Raw genomic sequence first — 24,348 nt, forward strand, 5'->3', positions numbered from 1 at the left:
AAGGTCACATTGCTAGTCAGTAGACCTGTTAGTTAAGATACAGTTGAAGTTGCCGTGACAAAGCTAGCCCCAAATATCTGTAGTTTTAAAAAAGATAAATGTAGTTCTTTTTCATGAAGTCTGGGTTGGTGGTCGAGGGCTGGCATAATGGCTTGGCAATATGAGAGACCCAGACGTCCTCTTGTTGCTTCTTCACATGTGGTTTCCATATCCTGGTACAAAATGGCAACTCCTGCTTTCATTATTATGCCTGCATTCTAGCCATGAGAAGAAAGAGAGAGGAAAAGTAATGGCACACTCCATTTCTCTTTAGGGAATTGGCCAGGTAACTTCTACTAACATCACACAGGCCAGACTCAGTCATGTGGCCATACCTACCTATATGAGGAGGTAGGAAATGTAGCATTTGGCTGGACTACCATGTGCCCAACCAAAAACTCTTCACCATCTAAAAAGCAGATAGTGGGTTTTTGAGAAAAACTGTTAGTTTCTGCCACACTGAGGAAGCTGGGATTTGAGAAGTGGACATGAATTGTAAAGAATGTGTTAGCAACTGCATAGCACAGGGAGATCAGCTTGGTGCTTTGTGACCACCTAGAGGGGTGGGATAGGGAGGGTGGGAGGGAGGGAGACGCAAGAGGGAAGAGATATGGGAATATATGTGTATGTATAACTGATTCACTTTGTTATAAAGCAGAAACTAACACACCATTGTAAAGCAATTATACTTCAATAAAGATGTTAAAAAATAATAATAATTATAAAAAGAAATGGGCTGGAGCACTACCTGAGCCTCAGTTTCATCATTTGTAAAGTGGGCTGATAACACTTGCCTTGCTTTTTCCTTCACTCATAGAATTGTAGGGAGCCAATGAGATAGGATAGCCTAAGAACTCTCTACATTATCAACTTCCAAATGAATTGTAATGCATGATAATCAAGTTGGGAGGGAAGGTAGGGGTAGCCAAGGCAAGGGGGGCAAATCTACTGACATGTGGAATATACAGAACAACACTATGTAAGGAAAAGAAGATGATGTATAAATCAGACTTCCTCCAACAGCCATTTGGATAGTTTTACAAGAAGTAAATTTGACACTATGTGTGTGCTCAATTATTATGACATATTCCTTGATTTTTAGGAATCAGTGTACTCCACTGTTACTTGCTGCCACTTCGGGAGCACTGGACACTATTCAGTACCTACTTTCTGTTGGAGCTAACTGGAGAAAAACAGATATTAAAGGAAATAATATAATTCATTTAGCAGTGCTAACCTTTCACACGGAAGTTCTCAAGCATGTAATAGAGTTAAATATTCCTGAACTCCCAGTTTGGAAAACTTTAGTAGGTGAGTACAGAACACATAATCTCTTTATAAATAAATGTTCTGATCATTATTCAGTTTAATTATTGGTACTTATTCTGAAATAAAACAAAGTAAAGCATGCATCATATTCTGAGTTAAAATCAGAAATACAAATAATACTGGACTATTTTTGTGTGTGTAAAAGTAGTTTTATTTCTAAATTAAAATAAAAGAATAAACCCAGACGATATTTCACACAATTATATTTATTTTTATTTTCCAACTTTCTCCAAAAGTCCAGCCATCCTCGGCTCCATTAAAAAAAAAAAAAAAGAGGTAGGAAATAAAGTTTGAGTGGAAAATATAAGATTCCTTCCAATTCATTCCTCACATCTTAATTTTAGAGACAGATTCAGCAACATCTTTCCTCATATTTTGATAATGTTTTGTGAAAAATTCTATTTGAGGTTTTCTCCCCCAATTTATATTCAATCTAGCCAGAAATACTATAAAGGTAAGAGTTACTGGCCAACTGAATGTACACATCTAATTTTACTCCCTCTCAAGACCCTACTAAAATTATGTAGAGATTAAATAGCAGCAAACAAGCATTGAAGAGAAAACAGGAAAAAGCAATAAAATATTGAAAGCAGACAGGCAAGTCTTAGGACGTAGCAGACTAGAGGGATCATTCCAAGCCAACTCTGGGAAAGCTGAGATTCAGATTCACACCATAAATCCCTAATAGGCTGGCTGGAGAACTAGCAGTGCCAGTCAGGAGTGCTCTCTGCAGAGGCTAACCAGGAAAGACCTAAAGATCTAAAGCAGGGATTCTCCCCAACTAACAGGAAACTGGGAATCTGACCCAAGAGAAAAGCAAAGGGAATTTCAAAGATGACAGCAAAGGGAAGTCCCAGAATGGAAACTGTGTACCCAGACCAAAAGGAAAGTGTGGGAGGAATAACCAATAGGTACAAAGAAAACTAAGCAGATGAAATAAACTAAGGAAATTATTACCTCCAGGAAAAGCAAAAGTAAGGAGACACAAGGCAGTACACTGCAGTACTTAGCTGTGAATAATATCTGTATAGGCATTATAATGTAAGTGTTGAATTTTCATTTAACTAAAAACTATAAATATAGGGAAGGGGGGGAGCAGAGGAAATGGCAGAGCAGTGTTGAAAGAGCTAGTTTCCCATTTATCATGACATGAAGTCAATGATGTCTAAAACTGATATAGCCAAAGGTAACTGTGTATAAATATTTAGAAATGTGGAGATATGTAAATCACAGAAGGTATAGGGGAAGAGTCCAAAGTGGCACTATCTGGAGAGAGAAATTCAGAAAAGTGGAGAGGGTGGGGTAAAGAACCGTTATATTTTGCTGTAGGCTTTTTAGTAACATTTAACTCTGAATCATGAGCATATATTATTTTAATAAAACTAAAGGAAAAATTAAACAAATTGGAGAATGAGAACTGATATTTCTCCCAACAACTCATTTTAGGATGGGATAAGATAAATAAATATTTAAGATTTTCAACCTACTGATGCACAAAGTCTGAGTAACTAGTTTCAAAACTGGCTCAATACCTGATTTTGGAATTTACTGGGTGCTGGGAACACATTCCAAGTATATCAGCCCAAGAGATACTGGACGGGGTTTTCAGTGTTTATTTGTATGCATATATATCATTATATCTTAGTCTTTTGAGAGGTAACTAAGAAGACTATCCTGCTGCTTTTGATAAAGGCTAACACATTTGAAATGCAGTGGTAGGACCTTCTGGCCCCTAACAGTAACAGCCTAATGGCACAAAAAATTCTTGACAGCCACTCCTTCCTACAGCGATTGTTGGGAAGTCCTGATAATGACATGAACACAACAGTAACCATGAGCGTCTGGCCACTGCTTCTTTGCTTCGTGCCCTATAATAGCTCTTTCTCCTCACACTACCCATTTCCACGATGAGTAAAAGAAGAATTAGAGTTTATTAGAACTCCCCGGGATTAGCTCTTGGAGTGGAAGCTGAAATTTAAAAGAGAGTACCATGGAGTGAACCAGCTAGGTAGGAGTCAGGACCAGATTTGTTGTTAACAGGGGCTGGGTAAAAAGAGATGAGCAAAGATATTTCTATGTGGTTTTGCTTGAACCAGAGATATTGTTTAGAATCATGTATATTTGTATTACTTCCTGTCTGGAGTATAAGTTCATTCAAGATTTTTTTTAAAGTATCTTCTTCATACTCAGGAAATGTATAAAGCTTTAATGGATATTAAAATTTTATTGACAGTAATGTAGTTTACTTTGCTGTCCTTGAAAACCCACACTCAAATTTTATTCAACAACTGATATCAGGCAAGAGAGAGGTATACTATTTTCCAAGTGAATTTGAACCATGTGGCCAGCCAATCTAAGTCATTCAGACCAAAGATAAAAAATTTCAGAGTTTTTAAATACTAATTATATAGATTATAAACTTCAAAGAACGTGGGTGTTCAATCCGTTTAAGCACCTCACATGCACAGAGGGGAATTTAATGAATGCAGTTGGTGGTGATGTTGGTGACCTCAACTCATGGCTTCACTTGGCCTGTACAGAAACAGAATCAATCATTCCATTACCTCTTATGAAATTACAATGTGTATTTTTCTGTTGAAAACTTACCAGAAATGTTGCAGTGTGAAAGCTATAAACGAAGGATGATGGCTGTCATGTCTTTAGAAGTAATCTGCTTAGCAAATGATGAATACTGGAAATGTATTTTGGATGCAGGTGATGTGAAATCTATTAACTATCTTTGGCTTATGCTATTTTATGTGGGGATTTATTCAGTCAATCACTTTAAAATGTATTTTTAATTATGGAGAAAACTTTTTAGTTGATTTTAACTTTCTATTTTTCTAAGATCATTTCCTTTACCTGTAAACCTTATATTTTATATTCCAAGTGGAAGCTGCACAGGATCAAAAAACTATATAAATCTCATTTCTCTAAAAGTTTGCGAACTTAAAAATTATATTAAATTACTTCATCATACTATCCTATGTTTACTTTCACTTAGAAATTATCCCTATTCTTTTTTGGTACACTTTATTTGTAAAAATAACAGTTGCAGTGTCAGGCCTGGGTTTGTAACTAGCTCTACATTTAGGACTTAGGCTAGTTGCTTACTCTCTCTATGCCTAATTTCCTCATTAATAAAATAGTTACTACCTCACAGGATTGTTTTGAGAATAGCACTTCCCATTATAACTTTCTGAAATGATGGAAATATTCTATCTACACTATCCATTATGGTAGCCATTACTCTAATGTGAATATTGGGCACAAATGAGATGCTTCATAAATATTTGTTGAATGAATGAAAAATTTATCGTAGGTAGTCCCCTAATATGTTCCTAAAAACATGTACAAAAAGCTCTTTGTCCAAAAAAAGTGAACCACAGATAAACAAGTCATGATGGAGGTTTCATTTAAGGTAGCTAAATACATATATACATCCCTAATTATACCCATGATATTACCAGCATGTCATGTGTGCTCTTTAATGTTTTTCCTTCACATTGAACTAAAGTAACAAGCATCCAACTGAAGCCATATTTTCTATTTTCACCACGCCCAATAATTTTCATCTTTGAACAAACTGTAATTAATGAGGCTAAGACTGCTTTATACTAGATTCAGCACTTTTCATTTTTCAGTTGATTGTATAAAACATGAGTAAAACATAATAAAATGCTCAAATAATTATACAAACAACTGCCACACAAAGTTGATGCAGTAACCAAAACTGAACTCTACCATATGGTAGCTCAAATCATTTATATATCAATGATCTTAAGTCAAAATTCAATGTTTCAGCGGTGACTTAGTATCACCAATATGAAATGTATGATTGTGTGCTATGTGAAAATCAAATGTGTAAACAATGAGAGCCGCCTACACTATCGAAAAGAAAGAAAAGTACATTTGCGTAGTTTCAAATGATAATTTTATAAATATTTTACAGAATTATTTGCTGTTTATATGGCAATGCCCATAAACATTATTTAAATCTTACCATGATAAATTGACTACAAATAGTTACAAACAATTCATGCTTTTTCTTGATCTTTTCATTGCAGGCACCATTCCTGCCTTAATCAATCTATTAAAAGGTTCCAAAATAAAATTACAGTGCAAAACAGTTGGGTTATTGAGTAATATCTCAACCCATGCAAAGATAGTGCATGCTCTAGTAGAAGCAGGAGCTATTCCAGCTTTGATCGACCTACTGGTTTCTGATGAACCCGAACTACACTCTCGGTGTGCTGTCATTCTATATGATATTGCTCAACTTGAAAACAAGGATGTTATTGCCAAATATGTAAGCTCTTTTCATAGAACATCATTTTGACTGACTAATTCTCTCATATAGAAGCTAGAAAGATACATACCCATTTCATTATGCAGTGGCCCTCATAAACTCTCAGGGAAGAGCTCCAATCTTAATGAGGATGGCAAAGAGAAAACCTGCCACAATCCCATGAGTGCCAAAATTAGACAAGAGCAAGATAGTACCAGAGCAAGCACAGCAAAGGGTTGTCTGTTTTCCCTGTCCCAAAGTCTCACAAGGCAACAGAGTGGGCCCAGGTAGATCATACCTGCACATTGGGTTTGTGTCAAATCTGAGGAACGCTGAGCTTAAGAAACCTATAACTTTGGTAGCAACCAGTAAGCAAGCCTATTCTTTGCCTGGCGGTAGACGTTACCACACCTTTCAAGAATGATAGCAGGATGAGCCAAGATCCAGTAAGTGATAAACAGCATTAGGATATGAGTAAAGGTTGTACTTGCACATGTACCACTTCTAGGGCCCACATCATGGGGTAATGGCATTATAATGAGAAAAACCACAGGCAAATGAAGTGAACAGTAATTCAAGGAAGTGACACATAAAATCTTGCTAGCTCCAGTTTGGCAAGGTCTGGGGAGGAGTTTATGTTACATAAGGAGGTGGTATCATCTAGGATAGCCTAGATGATATTGTGGTAATATCTCCCAAATATCAATGCTAAAAACAAATGAAGATTTATTTCTCAGTCAAAAAGAAAAAAAAAAAAAAAAAGATAGCTACATAAAAATCCTGAAAAATGGCCCAGGTAAAAGAGCTGTTACAATCTTGATACACTCCCAATACTGGTAGGAGTGCAAGAGACCAAGGGAAAACTGTTTCTCAACAAAATTATCTGGTAAAACTATCACCTGGGACAACATGGAAGACAGGTCAACTGCTTATTTAGCTCTGGGGGATGTGGTTGCTTCTTGTTGTTTATGAGAAGATATTAAAAGAAATAGTGCCATCTTGGCTATTTCTATTCTGGCTGGTAAATGTAGTCTATTTGTGTACTAGAAAGAATTAGAAGAAAAAAAAATTTTTTTTTTGTGAACACCCAGCAATCTTTGCCATGCTGTAGTTCTTCAAATAAAACCCACCTTATTATGTCTATTAATATTTTAGGTAAGATCGTTTAAAGATATTTATAAATAAGGTTATTTTTATAGTTTTTGTCAGGTGACACTTCTTCATTATGGACTGAGTCATTTAGCATTATAAAATATACACTTTTTGTCAAGTGCAATACTTTTGCCCCAAATTCTGTGTTGTCCAAAATTAGATTTGTGATCTTTGTGTTCTTTTGTGCTCTCATGTTTAATTTGGCTTTGCTTATCGTTTTCTTTTTAACTTTTTGGAGTCATTTTACTTCTTGCTGGTTGTTTTGTTATCAATCATTTGGAAAATATATTAGAAATTTTCCCCTCCCCCCAGGCCCACAACTAGAGTTAGTCAGTTAGTCTTATTCATTTAGACCTCACTTTAGACCTCTCCAGTGATTCTGATCACCCAGAGTTAGTCCCTTGTATGCAGTATATTTGGGTTTGCTTTGTCATTCACTTTTTATTGAATATAGCTCATTTACATTTATTGATGTGATGTTTAATCTTAGTTTTGGCATATTTTGTTATTATTTTTGGTTCTCTAAAAATCTTCTACTGTATGAGCAGTGTTTTCTTCCTTTTTTTTTCTTTATCTTTAAATTCCAGGACTTACACATCAGTGTTAGTTACCTATTTTTCCTGGGGCTTGGTGTGACTTTTCAACATGTACATTCATCTTCTTTTATTTTCAAAACGTTTTCTTGAATTCATGTCTTTAAATATTTTTTCTGCATTATTCTTTCTGTAAATTCATAAACAAGTACTTTTTGAGAGTTTATTGTATGGAAATACACTTCTAGATGTTAGAGTTATAGCAGTGAACAAAACAGACAAAATCCCAGCCTTCATGGAGTTTTTATTCCAGTTGGGGGTAACAAGACAATAAAGAAAACAAACCAAATATAGTATATTCAATGAGAAGAGATGTTAAGGAGGAAAATAAAGCAGGGAAAGGGAAGGGGGGAGCTTGGCAAAAAATACTTCACTAAGAAGCTGGCATTTGAAAAAGGGAGAGGGGTGGGGGAGGGATGGATTGGGAGGTTGGGATTAGCAGATGTAAACTATTATATATAAGATGGATAAATAACAAGGTCCTACTGTATAGCACAGGGAACTATATTCAGTATCCTGTGATAAACTATAATGGAAAAGAATACAAAAAAAGAATGTATATATGTGTGTGTGTGTAACTGAATCACTGTGCTATACAGCAGAAATTAACAAAACATTGTAAATCAACTATACTTCGATAAAATAAATTTAAAAAAAGAAGTTGGCATTTGAGTACAAACCTAAAATAGATGAGGAAGTGTGCCATGTTTTTCTGTTGGGAAGAGCATTCTAGGCAGAGGAAACAAATGCAAAGTAAATGAAGTGAGAGTATGCCTGGCATATTCAAGGAATAGCAAGTAAGAAAAAGTAGCTGAAGAAAGAGAAATAGGAGACACCTTAGCTGGGTAATGGTGGACCACATCATGTAGGGCCATGTGGATAATTGTTAGACACCCTGGCTTTTTCTCTGAGTATGTTAAGCCATTGAATAATTTTGTTCTGGGAAGTTCCATGAAGAGATTTATATCACTCTACCTTCTGTGTTGAAACAGGTGGGCAAGGGTGGATGCAGCAAGACTAACTAAGAAGCTATTTTGGTAATCCAGGTGACAGACAGTGGTGTCTTGAACCAGGGTGGTAATAGTGGAAATGGTGAGAAGTAGTCATATACTGTATTATTTTTCTGGGAGTTGAGTCACCAGGAGCTGTGGGAAAGCTGAAAGATCTGGAGGGACCTCAAAGGAGACTAAGAAGGAATGGCCACTGAGGTAAGAGGAAACCTGAGGAAACTGTTGTCCTATCAGCCAAACGGGCAACATGTTCAAAGAGGAGAAGAATATCAATAGTGTCAAAGGCTGTTGTAAGATGAAAGTCAAAAGTTGACTTGAATTTACTGATCACTGAATTAACTTTAATTAACTAATTAAATCTTAACTACACTTCTCTTTGGGAATACCAATTATTTGTGTATTATATCACCTTTTCCAGTTTTATACAGCTATCATTTTCTCTCTAGTCCTTTTCCACTCACTGTTTTATTTCATTTTTTTCCCCCTCAATCCTATCCTCCTTGTCTCTTGCTATGTTTTCTGGCCTTATTTATTTTTGTGTAGATTACAGTTTGGCTTTTATATTTTTCCACATCTTTCCTGAGCTTTTCCAGCTCTTGTTTCACCTCTCCCTGTCTCAAAAAATCTTCCCTGAGCACTGATGTCTCTCCTGTGCACCCTTGTTTTATAGAGGTGATTGCCTAATTTTTTTCATTGATAACAATATACCATTTTCAGTTAAAGTTTTTCATCTACTTTGTGGCATATTTTTCTTACAAGCATTCTTTATCTGTCGTAAGTTTTTCCTATTTTTAATCTTATAATATATTTGGACAGATCCTGTTCTGCTTCCTTTTTGAACATTACTCACTTTGAATTAGATAAGTTCTTTCTGGTCTAGCTATTTGCAGGAAATGCATGTGGGAAAGGGCCCAGATCCATGTTCTAGGCTAGCAAGAATATGACATATGCTACAGGGTTGTATGCATGGGTCTGTTCAGCTTCACTTTCCCTTAGCCAGCAGAGACTGTTGCATAGTACTCATAATGTGGATTCTATTTCCTACACAATGCAAAAGTCTATCTCTTCCTTTTTATCTCACCAATAAGACTACTTGTTCCAAACCTCTTATTGGTATCATTCTTTATTCGTCCTTGCCCTCCTTAATTTTTGAAACTTTAGGACAAATTGGTCCAGGAAAGATCCTGCTGCCATCCTCCATACCCATTCCTCTTGTTCCAGACAGGGATGTGTGTGTGTGTGTGTGTTGTGTGTGTGTTGTGTGTGTATGTGTATGTTTTCCTGCCCCTTAAGGTAGAGCCACTTACTTTGGAAAACTGTGTTCTGCCAGTATTTCCTGTAGCCGGTGGCCATGGGAGATCTTGCGCATCCCTGTTGGCTACTCATAAACATTTATTATGGTTCAACATTACTGATGTCTCCTAGCTTTATTGAAAATGATATTACATTTCTGTTTCTTATCTTCTTTAATATCCTTTCATTAATTCTGTTAGTAGGGAGAAATGCCATCTTTACTCCACTTAAAATTAAGAAACTATATTAACATTTAAAAATAATATTTTGTGTTGCATAAATATAATTACCAATTACCAGTGCAATGTATACAATAGCAAATATTTCCAAATGGGCACTGTATTCAATTGGTATTACTTAGTTGTTTCACTTTTAGATACTTAAATGTTACAGTGAACTTGCAGCCTCAAATTATTTTGGTATAGAGGAGACTATTTGAAAATATATTTATAGAGACTTCCCTGGTGGTCCAGTGGTTAAGACTCTGCACTTCCAATGCAGGGGGCATGGGTTCGATCCCTGGTCGGGGAACAAAGATCCCACATGCCATGTGGTACGGCACAGAAAGGAAGGAAGGAAGGAAGGAAGGAAGGGAGGGAGGGAGGCAGAAAATATATTTATAGAATACTTTCCTTAATATTGAAGCATAAGATATGCTCAAAGTTGTAATAACTGTCATTTAATGTGCCATATCCGTAGACACATTTGTTTATGGGCAGTTTTTCTCTCCTAATTAAGCAGATATTTATAGCAAGAAAGATTATAGACTTGTGTTTCTAAATAAAGATAGCATACATCTTAAATAACTTCAATTAAATCTTTTTGTTTATTTTTAGAATGGAATTCCAGCTCTGATAAATCTTTTGAACTTAGACATAGAAAGCGTGCTAGTAAATGTAATGAACTGTCTACGGGTATTATGTATGGGAAACAAAAACAATCAAAGAGCAGTGAGAGACCATAAAGGCATCCCGTATCTTATCACATTTCTGAGTTCTGAGTCAGGTAAGTCTTTAGTTCTATATATTTTAAAGTGACCAGATATATTAAGTGAAGCAAATACATGTTTGGACTTGTCCTTTATGATAGATGTCCTGGATTTATCTTAGGATGGAACTAGACATATGTAACATAACCTAACTTCTGAAACACTTAAATTTAAACTGCTGGATTTATAAAAGGAATTGACTCTCAAAGCCATAATTTTTAAAATGTTGAACTAGATATTTTTATAAATGGAAATATTGGCATGAGTAATGAAAATAATGTAGTTAATATGCCCAGGGACTCAAGTAGATGTCTCCTTGTATGAATAAGACACACATTGATCATTGGAAGCTATTTTTCAAGTTACAATAAGGACTTCAGATTTGCTGTTAGATATTTGATATCAAAATTCAATGTCATCAGATCATTAGGTTAATTAATGATTAATTAATTAACTTCAGTGCCTATAAACACCAGGAACACCAGAAGCTATGAGGCAGTTTCTGCAGCTACTGCAAATGGTCTCTCAGGTTCTGTAAGAATTTTCTCATTCCAGTGAGCATATACATAAACTTAAAATCTATGGTTTTCCCCACATTTGGGGGAATAAAAAATTGGGGGAAAGGTTGTATGTTTTTCTTCCTGCTCAGTTTATCACCTATCTTTCTATTCTAGTCCTCTAAGAATGAATACAGAATAAATATGTTGGCTAAAATGTAAGACAAGGTTATGGATAAGGGGATTGTTGCAGAAGGCTTTCTTTTACTTTAGAACTTCAAATTTAAGCAATTATCATCTTCTAAGGACCTCTATCATGTAGTGAAATCATTTGAAAGTCCTTTCCCTTCATTACAAATTCCTAAAGTCAGGGAATAGGTTTTCCCTATCCTTTTTCTTCCTCCCAACCCCAGATGCTTGAACAAAGCACAAATTGTAGAGGCAATTTGGATAAATAATAAATGAATTCCTGAAAGAAAGCTATAGAAATGAATTACCAAAATCATTTCTTTTTTGGGCTCTTGCCTCATCTGAAACCTAAATAAAAGTAACATCCTATATTGTAATCTGTACTATCTCTTCACTCCAAGGAAGATAAATACTTTTGAAGAAATTTTCATTGTTTTTCTCCCCATTTATAATTTGTAAATTCTACACTTCTAATTTTAGTGCTTTAACAAATGATTCTCCTGTATATTAGCTGTGCTATTAAGTTTTAGGGGATTACAAAAGAGTTTTATTAATTCCAATATCCTCTTAACTCTTCTGAACCACTCTAAGATTTCATGCATTAAGGTAAAATGGCCCCAAAGTAGATTCACATGCAGTTTCTTAAGACTATGGACTTGTTAACATCTCCTTAACATCTCCAAGGGGTTCCTCAACCTTTGCTGAGTTTGGTTTGTTTGAGGTCTTTGCTTTACCATCTTTAGCTGTTTGTTTCATACTCTTCCCCATATGTATGTACATGCATACATGTTTTTGTTCCTACAGTGCTTCTTATTTCATCTTTTCTAATGCATGCAATTGTCCTGTTCTGTGTTATTAACAAAGGTTTATATAATAACACAACACCACCATGGAAATTCAAATATGTGGTAGAAAGTATATGAAATGATTTTCAACTCCAAACTATCTGAGCAAAATTTAAAGAGTAACCTCATCCTTCTGAAAATGATTATTCATACATTTCACTGCAGAAATATGTTTTCTCCAGATTCTCTGGGATGTTATGTAATGTATAGTATGAGCTCATTATCTTCTAAAATCTGGAACTTTGGAATTCTGAAAGGGTTTTAGATAGGAAAAAAACCCCAAAACACCTCCATAATTAGGCTTCTTTCACCCAGCTCTTAATGTTGGAGTTCCTCAAGCTTCTGTTCTTGGTCTGCTGCTTTTTTCACACAGCACACGCTTCTTAAGCAATTTTATTTACTCTTAGTAGCTTCATTACATTCATAATCTATTCTTCCCAGTTCTCTATCGAAATCCCTGACCTCTCCTCTGAGCTTCAGAGCTAGTCTGGATTATTGAGGTGTAAATAAAGACAGCCCTCTCCCTTTAGAATTTGGGTGCAATTCATAAATAGACACAAGAATGTAATGGAGATCAAAACTTCAGTAACAGCTGGAAAGCTTGCTTTGAGAAAATAGCAAAAAGATAGCACCAAAAGGAAGCTAAGCCATGCATTTGCAATGACTCATTATTTTATGGGGGTAATGAGTAACATTCCTGAGTGGGAGATGAGAGTAGGAATTTGTACTTTTTGGACTGATGCAGCAATATGGGGTAAGAGAAAGAATGGTTCCCTTCACACTCTCTTAATTTTATTACCTTGTTAGCTGAAAAACATCCCAAGTGTTACTAGAGTGATCTATCTAAAATACAAAATTGATTATATCTTTCCCTTCCTTTAAATTATTCAGTGGCTCTTTGTCACCTATGATAATGTCCAAAGTTTTAGCACAGCCTATCAGCCTTCTAAACTTCCAACTTGGAAAGGAAATAACCTTCCTGTTATTTCCTGTCACTCCTTTCCTCTCTTATTTTATTCTCAATTAATATTGAACTTATTGCTATTTCATACTTCTGGCCTTTGAGCTTGCTCCACAAGGCTAAGGACTTTGTTTTGTTGGTTCGTCATAGTTTCCCAGTACCTAGGACACTCCTAGTAGCCACTCAATAAAATATTTGCTGAATATATAAGTGATTGAATGATAAAAATATTCATAACAAAAAAGTTAATATATTTGACATAAAGTGAGTATGTAAATGGATATGAACAATAAGGCCTTAATAGACAGACAATTAACCTGAAAAGAAAGTCTATGAAAGAACAAATGCTAAATTTAGAGAGTGTGGTTGCTTGAATTTAAAAACACCTTTTTGTACAGTTTTAACTTCTGGAAGCATATTGATGTCTTCACATTAAAAAAAAAAACTACATTAAATCTACAAGACAGAAGGAGGAATCTAAAATTGAATACAAACAAAAACAAATGAACCCCATTATATATCAAATGAATTATATAGCTAGATTAAAAAGAAAAAAATGAACACAGGTAACTTTTTTTAATTTTAAAGTAGCTTTTTAAAGTAACTTTGAGCACAGTGCTTTACTATACAGCTTCAGTCTAGGGGAGAAAAAAACATATCTTGAATTCTTCTTAGTGGATTTGTATTTCATAGTGATATGGGTAAAACAGCTCTGAACCTGTGTTATAAGTATTGTAGGACTGACCAAATCAATAAAGTGTTAATATTATTGGGTTCTCACTGTGAAAAGAAATATACAGAATGTGGAAAGGCAATAAAGAATCCTGTGGGGTTGGACTGGAATTGGAAAATTGGAAATATATATATTTTCCTAGCCTTGTCTGCTTAAAGAGTCTAGTAGCAATGACACTTCAGTAGCAATGAATATACCTAGTACCAAATCTTTATTTCTAAATACCATTCCTCATTAAAAGAAACCAGAGCTTCTTGGAGAAATGGGTGATTCCGGGGCTGGGGCAGAGCAGGTACATGGTAAGTCCAAAACATCGTATTGTGGCAGAAAGTAAGAAAATGCGCCCCCCTCAAATGGAGGTGTATCTAAAGGACACAGGGGTCAACTTGAAGGAACTCCCACTGGCCCTTCAAGTTGGACAATCTTGGACAATTGCCAAATCTTGGACAGAGAATCAATACAAATAATGAAATTAATGGATTATAACTCATTGAATAAAATAAAAATCCAAGAGCCCATCTTGATGATAAGTGGATAAACAAGGAAATAAATAAATAGAGAAGTAGGGAGAGCTCTTCTTTACAGTAGAATGCAACTGATAAGTATGAAGGGAGCAGTAGATTTGGAAAATAAACATTTTGCAAACATCATAGTAAAGATTGGTTTGGGCAAAAATCAGTTGTTGCCAAATCTTAGGAGAGTTCTCTGACTTATTTTTGCAACTTTTCTCTGAATTTTATTTTATTTCATTTTTTGGCTGCACTGGGTCTTCGTTGCTGCATGCAGGCTTTCTCTAGTTGCGGCGAGCAGGGGCTACTCTTCGTTATGGTGCACAGCCTTCTCATTGTGGTGGCTTCTCTTGTTGCAGAGCACAGGCTCTAGGTGCACAGGCTTCTGTAGTTGCAGCATGCAGGGTCAGTAGTTGTGGCTCACGGGCTCTAGAGCACAGGCTCAGTAGTTGTGGCGCACGGGCTTAGTTGCTCTGCGGCATGTGGGATCCTCCTGGATCAGGAATCGAACCCATGTCCCCTGCATTGGCAGGAAGATTTATAACCGCTGCACCACCAGGGAAGTCCCCCTCTAAGTTTTAAAGAGAACAATTACAACTTGTTAATATGCATATATGAAAATGTTTAGATTTACTAGTAACCCAAAACAAAGTGAGACACCATTTTTTTGCCTATTTATGTATTTATTCTTAATGATAATATCTGTACTTAAAAAGTTACAGTGACATCAATACTCTCATACTCTGATTATTGGAGAGTAGGATGCTATTATCATATCATTTGAAAAGCAGTTTTCTGGGGACCAGGTCAGGTTCAAGACAGCAGCATAGGAAGATGCTGAGCTAACTTCCTCCTGCGGGCACACCAAAATTACAACTACTTGCAGAGCAATTATCTCTGAGAACAACCTGAAGACTAGCAGAAAAGATTTCCCACAACTAAAGATATAAAGAAGGAACCACAATGAGATGGTTGAGGGGGCAGAGACATGGTCTGGTCCGGACCCACACCCCCAATGTAGTGACCCACAAGTGGGAAAGATATCACGGCCAGGTAAGTCCTCCCAGGGTAGTGAGGAGTCTGAGCCCCATATCAGGTTCCCCAGCTAGGGCATCCTATGCAAGGAAGATAAGCTCCCAAAACTTCTGGCTTTGAAAACCAGTGAGGCGTATGTCTGGGAGAGCCAGGGGGCTGTAGGAAACTGAAACTGCTCTTATGGGTGCATGCAAAATCTCACATGCTCTGAGGCCCACTGCAGAGAGGCAGCAGTTTGAAAGGTGCCTAGGTCAGACCCACTTGCTCATCTTGGAGAGGCCTCTTGGAGAGGCAGGAGGCAGCTGGGACTCCTACTGGGGAATGAGACACTGAGGCAGCTATTCATGTGATCTTCTACTGTGCTGACACTGATGCTGGCAGGCACATTTTGGAATCCTCCTTCTAGCCTATTAGTGCTAGGGGCCTGCCCCACCCACCAGCTTGCCTGCATCACTGGCTTCGCAACTGTCTAACCACCAGAGCCTGCCCTGCCCACCAGTGTGCCCACAGCAGCCACACAAGGCAGGACCTCTCAGTCAGCCAGACCAGGAGCCAGTCCTGCCTACCAGTGTGCCCAAAGTAGCTGGCCCCACTACAGCAGAAGGGGGCATATAGCCCACATAAGGACACCCTTTGAGCATCTAGCTCTGGTGGCCAGAGGGGAGCATGCTGTTGGACTCCATAGGACATCTCCTACATAAGGCCACTTCTCCAAGATTGGGAGAGAGAAGGAACCTACCTAATACATGGAAATAAATTTGGAGACTTAGGCAAAATGAGGAGACAGGTGAATATGTTCCAAATGAAGGAACAAAACAAAACCTTGGAAAAAGAACTAAATGAAACAGAGATAAGCAATCTACCTGATAGAGTTCAAGGTAATAATCATAAAGATGTTCACCAAACTTGTGAGAAGAATGGATGAACACAGTGAGAACTTCAACAGAGTTACAAAATATAAAAAAGAACCAATCAGAGCGGAAGAATACAATAACAGAAATGGAAAATATACGAGAGGGAATCAATGGTAGAGTAGATAATATAGAAGAATGGGTAAGTGATCTAGAAGACAGAGTAGTGGATTCACACAAGCTGAATGGAAAAAAGAAGTAAAAAATTTTTAAATGAGGATAGTTTAAGGGACCTCTGGGACAACATCAGGTGTACCAACATTCACATTATATGGGTCCAAGAAGGATAAGAGAGAAAGGGCAGAGAACTTATTTGAAGAAGTAATAGCTGAAAACTTTCCTAACCTGGAGAAGGAAACAGACATCCAAGTCCAGGAAGCACAGTGTCCCAAACAGATGAACCCAAAGAGGTCCACACCAAGACCCATTATAATTAAAATGTCAAAAATTAAAATCTTAATCTTAAGAGCAGCAAGAGAAAAGCAATTAGTTACATATAAGGGAACTCCCATATCAGTTGACTTCTTGGCAGAAACTTTGCAGTCCAGAAGAAAGTGACATGATATATTCAAAGTGCTGAAAGGAAAAAACCTACAACCAAGAATACTCTACCTGGCAAGGTTATCATTCAGAATTGAAGGAGAGAGAAGAGTTTTACAGACAAAAGCTAAAAGAGTTCATCACCATTAAACCAGCCTTACAAGAAAGGTTAAAGGGAGTTCTCTAAGCAGAAAAGGCCACAACTAGAAATAATAGAATTATGAAAGAAAAAATATCACTGGTAAAGGCAAACATATAATAAAGATAGTGGATTAACCACTTACAGAGCTAGTAGACAGCTTAACATGGGGAGGGGGTAAAATTTTAGAGCTTTTAAAATGTGTTCAAACTTAAGAGATCATGAACTTAGAATAGACACCTATATACATAGGTTGTTACATATGAACCTAGTGGTAACCATAAACCAAAAACTTATAATAGATACACAAAAAATGAGAAAGGAACCCAAACATAACACTAAAGATACTCATCAAGTCACAAGGGAAGAGAGCAGGAGAAGAAAAAAGGAACAGAGAAGAACTACAAAACAACCAGAAAACAGTTAACAAAATGGCAATAAGTACATGCCTATCAATAATTAATTTAAATGTAAATGGACTAAATGCTCCATACAAAACATATAAGGTGGCTGAATGGATAAAAAACAAGACACATAAATATGCTGCCTACCAAGACTCATTTTATTTTTATTTATTTGTTTTTAAAATAAATTTATTTATTTTATTTACTTATTTTTGGCTGCATTGGGTCCCTGCTGCTGCGTTCGGTCTTTTCTCTAGTTGCAGTGAGCAGAGGCCACTCCCCCCTGCGGTGCACGGGCCTCTCACTGCAGTGGCCTCTCCTGCTGCGGAGCACACACTCCAGGCGTGTGGGCTTCAGCAGTTGCGGCACGCAGGCTCAGCAGCTGTGGCCTGTGGGCTCTAGAGCACGGGCTGTAGAGTGCAGGCTCAGTAATTGTGGCACACTGGCTTAGCTGCTCCACGGCATGTGGGATCCTCCTGGGCCAGGGTTCAAACCCGTGTCCCCTGCATTGGCAGGCGGATTCTCAACAACTGCACCACCAGGGAAGCCCCCAAGACTCATTTTAGATCTAAAGATACACACAGACTGAAAGTGAGGGGATGGAAAAAGACATTCCATGCTAATGGAAATAAAAAGAAAGCTGGAGTAGCAATACTTATATCAGACAAAATAGACATCAAAACAAAGACTGTAACAAGAGAAAAAGAAGAGCATTACATAATGATAAAAGGTATCAATCCAACAAGAAGATATAACATGTATAAATACATATACACCCAAAATAGGAGCACCTAGATACATAAAGCAAATATTAACAAACACAAAGGGAGAAACTGACATTAACACAGTAATAGTAGGGGACTTTAACACCCACTTACATCAATGGACAGATCATCAAAACAAAATCAATAAGGAAACATTGGCCTTAAATGATACATTAGACCAACTGAACTTAACAGATATATATGGAACATTCCATCCAAACCCAGCAGAATACGCATTCTTTTCAAGTGCATATGGAACATTCTCCAGATATATAGCTTGCTAGGCCACAAATCTAGTCTCAACAAATTTAAGAGGATAGAAATTATATCAAGCATCTTTTCCGACCAAATGGTATGAAATTAGGAATCAATTACAGGAAAAAAAATGGGAAAAACACAAAAACACGTAGAGACTAAACTACATGTTAATTAAAAAAAATAAAATAAAAATGGGTCAATGAAGAAATCAAAGAGGAAATCAGAAAACACCTTAAGAAAAATAAAAGTACAACTTTGCAAAATCTATAGGACTTAGCAAAAGCAGTTCTGAGAGAGAAGTTTAGCAATACAGGCCTATCCCAGGAAATGAGAAAAATCTCAAACAGTCTAACCTTACACCTAAAGGAACTAGAAAAAGAATAACAAACAAAAAAATTAGTAGATGGAGGAAATAATAAAGATCAGAGTGGAAGTAAATGAACTAGAGACAAAAAAAGATAGAAAAGATCAAGGAAACTAAGAGCTGGTTGTTTGAAAAGATAAACAAAATTGATAAACCTTTAGCCAAACTGATCAAGAAAAAAGAGAGAGGGCCCAAATAAATAAAATTATAAATTAAAAAGGAGAAATTCCACCTGACACCACAGAAATACAAAGGATCATAAGATACTACTACAAACAATTATACACCGACAAATTGGACAACCTAGAACAAATGGATAAACTGAATCAGGAAGAAATAGAAGCAGACTGCTACTAGCAGTGAAACTGAATCATTAATCAAAAAACTCCCAATAAACTAAAGAATTCACAGGGGAATTCTTTTTTTTTTTTTTTTTTTTTTGCGGTACGCAGGCCTCTCACTGTTGTGGCCTCTCCCGTTGTGGCTCTGGACGTGCAGGCTCAGTGGCCATGGCTCGAGGGCCCAGCCGCTCTGCGGCATGTGGGATCTTCCCAAACCGGGGCACGAACCCGTCTCCCCTGCATCAGCAGGCGGACTCTGAACCACTGTGCCACCAGGGAGGCCCCGTGAATTCTTTTTTTAATAAAAATAATGCTATGAACGTTTGTATACAAGTATTTCTTTAAGGTTTTTTTTTTTTTAATTAATTAATTTATTTTTGGCTGCATTGGGCCTTCATTTCTGCGCACAGGCTTTCTCTGGTTGCAGAGAGTGGGGACTACTGTTCATTGCAGTGTGCGGGCTTCTCATTGCAGTGGCTTCTCTTGTTGTGGAACATGGGCTCTAGGTGCACAGGCTTCAGTAGTTGCAGCACATGGGCTCAGTAGTTGTGGCTCACAGGCTCTAGAGCGCAGGCTCAGAAGTTGTGGTGCATGGACTTAGTTGCTCCATGGCATGTGGGATCTTCCAAGACCAGGGATCAAACCCGTGTCCCTTGCAGTGGCAGGCTGATTCTTATCCACTGTGCCATCAGGGAAGTCCCTTCACAGGTGAATTCTATCAAACATTTGTAGAAGAGTTAATACCTATCCTTTTCAAACTATTCCAAAAAACTGAAGAGAAAGGAACACTTCCAAACTCCTTCTGTGAGGCCACCGTTGCCCAAATGCCAAAACCAAAGAAACTACAAAAAAAAAAAAAGAGAGAAAATTACATGCCAATATCCCTGATGAACATTGATGCAAAAATCCTCAACAAAATATTAGCAAATTAAATTCAACAATACATTAAAAGGATCATACATGATCAAGTGGCATTTATCCCAGGGATGGTTCAATGTCCACAAATTAACCAGTGTGATATACCACATTAACAAACCAAGGATGAAAATTCTATCATCTCAATAGATGCACAAAAAGCTTCTGACAAAATTCAACATCCATTTATAATAAAAACTCTCAACAAAGTGGGTATAGAGGTAATATACCTCAACATAATAAAGGCCATATATGACAAAATCACAGCTAATATCATAGTCAACAGTGAAAAGTTGAAAGCATTTCCTCTAAGATCAGGAATATGACAAGGATGCCCACTCTTGTCACTTATTCAACTAGTAGTGGAAGTTCTAGCCACAGCAATCAGAAAATAAAATAAATAAATAAAGAGACTCTAAATTGGAAAGAGAAAAGTAAGATTGTCACTGTTTGCAGGTGAAATTATACTACTATATATAGAAAACCCGAAAGAGGCCACCAAAAAACTATTAGAACTAATAAATGAATTCAGTAAATTTGCAGGATACAAAATTAATATACAGAAATCCATTGTGTTTCTGTACACTAATAATCTATCAGAAAGAGAAATTAAGAAAACAATACCATTTACAATTCCATCAAAAATAATAAAATACCTAGGAATAAATTTAACCAAGGAGGTGAGAGACCTGTATTCTAAAAACTGTAAGACATTGATGAAAGAAATTGAAGTTGAAACAAATAAATGGAAATATGTACCAAGCTCGTGGACTGAAAGAATTAATGTTGTTAAAATGGCCATACAACCCAGGGTAATCTACAGATTCAATGAAATCCTTAATAAAATATCAATGGCATTTTTCACAGAGCTAGAACAAATGATCCTAAAATTTGTATGGAACCACAACAGACCCAAATAGCCAAAGCAATCTTGAGAAAGAAGAACAGAGCGGGAGGTATCACACTCTCTGATTTCAAACTATACTACAAAGCTATAGTAATCAAAGCAGTATCATGCTGGCACAAAAAGAGCCACATAAATCAATGGCAAAGAAAGAGAGCCCAGAAATAAACCCATGCTTATATGGTCAATTAATCTGTGACAAAGGAGGAAAGAATATACAATGGGGAAAAGATAATCTCTTCAATAAATGCTGTTGGGAAAACTGGACAACTTCATGCAAAAGAATCAAACTGGACACTTTCTTACACTGTATACAAAAATAAACTTGAAATGGATTAAAGACTTAAATGTAAGACCTGAAATTTTAAAACTTCTAGAAGAAAACAGGCAGTATGCTCTTTGACATTGATCTTAGCAATATTTTTTGAATATTTCTCCTCAGGCAAGTGAGACAAAACCAAAAATAAACAAATGGGACTAAATCAAACTAAAAAGCTTTGCATAGCAAAGGAAACCATCAACAAAATGAGAAAACAACCTACTGATTAGGATAAAATATTTGCAAACAATATATCTGATAAAAGCTTAATATCCAATATATATAAAGAACTCAAATGACTCAACGTTACAAAAACAAAAAAAAAAAACAAAACCTAACAATCCAATTAAAAAGTGGGCAGGGAACCTGAATAGACATTTTTCCAAAGAAGATATACAGATGGCCAAGAGACATATGAAAAGATGCTCAACATCACTAATCACCAGGGAAATGCAAATCAAAACCACAATGAGATATCATTCACACCTCTTCAAAGGGCTATCATCAAAAAGATAGCAAATAACAAGTGTTGCTGAGGGTGTGGAGAAGAAAGAACCCTCTAGCACTGTTGGTGGGAATGTAAATTGGTGCAGCCACTATGGAGAGCAGTGTGGCGATTTCTCAAAAAATTAAAAATAGAACTACCAAATGATCCAGCAATTCCACTTCTAGATGTTTACCCAAGGAAAACTTATACCCTAATTCAAAAAGATAAAAGCACCCCTATTTTCAGTTAGCATTATTAACAATAGTCAAGATATTGAAGCAACCTAAGTGCCTACTGATAGATGAATGAATAAAGAAGATGTAGTATATATACACAATGGAATATTTACAGCCATAAAAAAGAATGAAATCTTGCCATTTGCAGCAATATGGATGGAACTAGAGGGTATTATGCTAAGTGACATAAGTCAGACAAAGACAAATATCATATTACTTATGTGTGGAATCTAAAAACCAAAACAAATGAACAAACAAAATAAAAACAGACTCATAGATGCAGAGAACAAACTGGTGATTGCCAGAGGCAAAGGGAGTTTGGGGGTTGTGCGAAATAAGTGAAGGGGATTAAGAAGTACAAACTTCCAGTTATAAAATAAGTCACAAGGATGTAGTATACAGCATAAGGAATATGGCCAGTAATATTGAAATAACATTGTATGGGAATAGATGGTTACTTTTTGAGTTGATCATTTCATAATGTATTTAAATATCAAATAACTATGCTGTACACCTGAAACTAACATAATATTGTATGTCAACTATACTTCAATTTAAAAAAGAAGAAAAAGGGGAGAAAAAGAAAATAAATTTACTGCAAATGTATTAAGTTATTCCAATAGTTCCTAGGACTCTTATAATAAGGGAAAAAAATACAAACAGGAAGGAAATGTGCCAAGATTTCTCCTAAGCATTGTTTAAAACAGTGAAAAGTTGGAAACAACACATTATTTTTTAAAATGCAAATGTTTAAGGAAATGTGATACACCCATTAATGGAATATTTAGGAGACACTGATGTTCATAAAGAATGGGAAAAATTTTATGGTAAATTAAAATGCAGGATACTGTGTTTATAGTACCACTATATTAAATATGTAACACTAAAGTTATCTATATTTACATATTATATATATTTATAAAAGTAGTGGATGAGATTAAATGAAATGTTTGTGCTTGGGTGGTGAAAGTCTGGACAGTTTTATTTTTTCTATTTTTCTTTATTTTCTAAACTCTATAAATTTGATTTTCAAATATGGGAAACTAGTGATATATGCTGCATTTTTATGTTCTTACTTTTTAAAAGATTTATTTAACTGGTTCTTGAATTCATTTGAAGATGTGTTGACAGCTGTATCTTCTGTTACAATTGCTGAGGTTGCACGTGACAATAAGGAAGTTCAGGATGCTATGGCTATGGAAGGAGCCATTCCTCCTCTGGTGGCTCTTTTTGTGGGAAAACAACTTGGTGTTCAAGTGAAGGGTGCAATGGCTGTGGAAGCACTGGCAAGTTACAACCCTGCTATACAGAGAGCATTTCTGGAAAAATCACTAAGTAAATATCTTTTAAAACTCCTCAAGGTAGGAATTTTATGATTCTTTTTCATTTTTCTTAGATAAAGCATTCAATATTGAATTTAATTAAGTGAAAAGAAAACTAAAACCAATTCTAGAATAAACATTTTATCAAACATAGATTCCTACGGTATTCAATAAATCCTCATTGACTGAATAGAATACTTTTTTAAATAGGCATTTCAAATAGATGTTAAGGAACAAGGAGCTGTAACACTTTGGGCCTTGGCAGGACAAACACTAAAACAACGAAAGTATATGGCAGAACAGATTGGATACAACTTTATAATAAATATGCTTTTATCACCATCAGCTAAAATGCAGTATGTTGGTAAGTTATTTTCTATGCATAAATCTGTACAATATAGAACCAGACATTGGAGTATCACACATGTTTCTTGCTTATTGTTGCCAGGAGGTGAAGCAGTCATAGCGCTAAGTAAGGACAGCAGGATACACCAAAATCAAATATGTGAAGGGAATGGAATTGCACCACTGGTTCGCTTACTAAAGATTAGTAAAATAGCTGAAGGAACACTTCTGAGTGTCATCAAAGCAGTGGGATCCATCTGTATCGGTTTGTACGTTTATTCTCAGTTTTAAAAATATCAGTAAATACTTCTCTTCTTCTCTATCCCTACTGTTGCAGTCCTTAACGATATTTAATCTGTTATTATAATGTTTTTATTTCTCCAAGACCTTAATGAGTAAAAGTGGTGTAGTTAAGCATATTGTATCAGTCTTGCTCTTGAGTTCTGGTTAGAATGAGAAATGAGGACCATGAGCCTTGGCTATTTTGACTTAAAGGGATCTCCTTTTTTTTTTTTTTTTTTTTTTTTAGGGATCTCCTTTTTTAAGTTAAGAGAAAAATATTTCTTACTTTGAATCTCAGGAACTATATGTTTTTGAAGATATAGAAGTGTTTCTAGTGCTGTGGCACATTTTTCGAT

The 24,348-nt window shown here is 36.1% G+C and overlaps 1 protein-coding gene across 1 annotated transcript in view; it reads left to right on the top strand.

The window, feature by feature from the left end:
• ANKAR (ankyrin and armadillo repeat containing) overlaps positions 1-24,348 on the top strand; it is an 88,779-nt gene that overhangs the window by 30,338 nt on the left and 34,093 nt on the right. The window contains exons 9-15 of the mRNA XM_004276930.3: positions 1,142-1,350; positions 3,979-4,083; positions 5,436-5,677; positions 10,541-10,709; positions 23,163-23,404; positions 23,576-23,729; positions 23,814-23,975. Coding sequence (XP_004276978.1) covers positions 1,142-1,350; positions 3,979-4,083; positions 5,436-5,677; positions 10,541-10,709; positions 23,163-23,404; positions 23,576-23,729; positions 23,814-23,975 — 1,283 coding nt within the window. The remainder of the gene's footprint in view (positions 1-1,141; positions 1,351-3,978; positions 4,084-5,435; positions 5,678-10,540; positions 10,710-23,162; positions 23,405-23,575; positions 23,730-23,813; positions 23,976-24,348) is intronic.

Source organism: Orcinus orca, chromosome 7 (genome assembly GCF_937001465.1).
Source record: "Orcinus orca chromosome 7, mOrcOrc1.1, whole genome shotgun sequence".
Lineage (NCBI taxonomy): Eukaryota > Metazoa > Chordata > Mammalia > Artiodactyla > Delphinidae > Orcinus > Orcinus orca.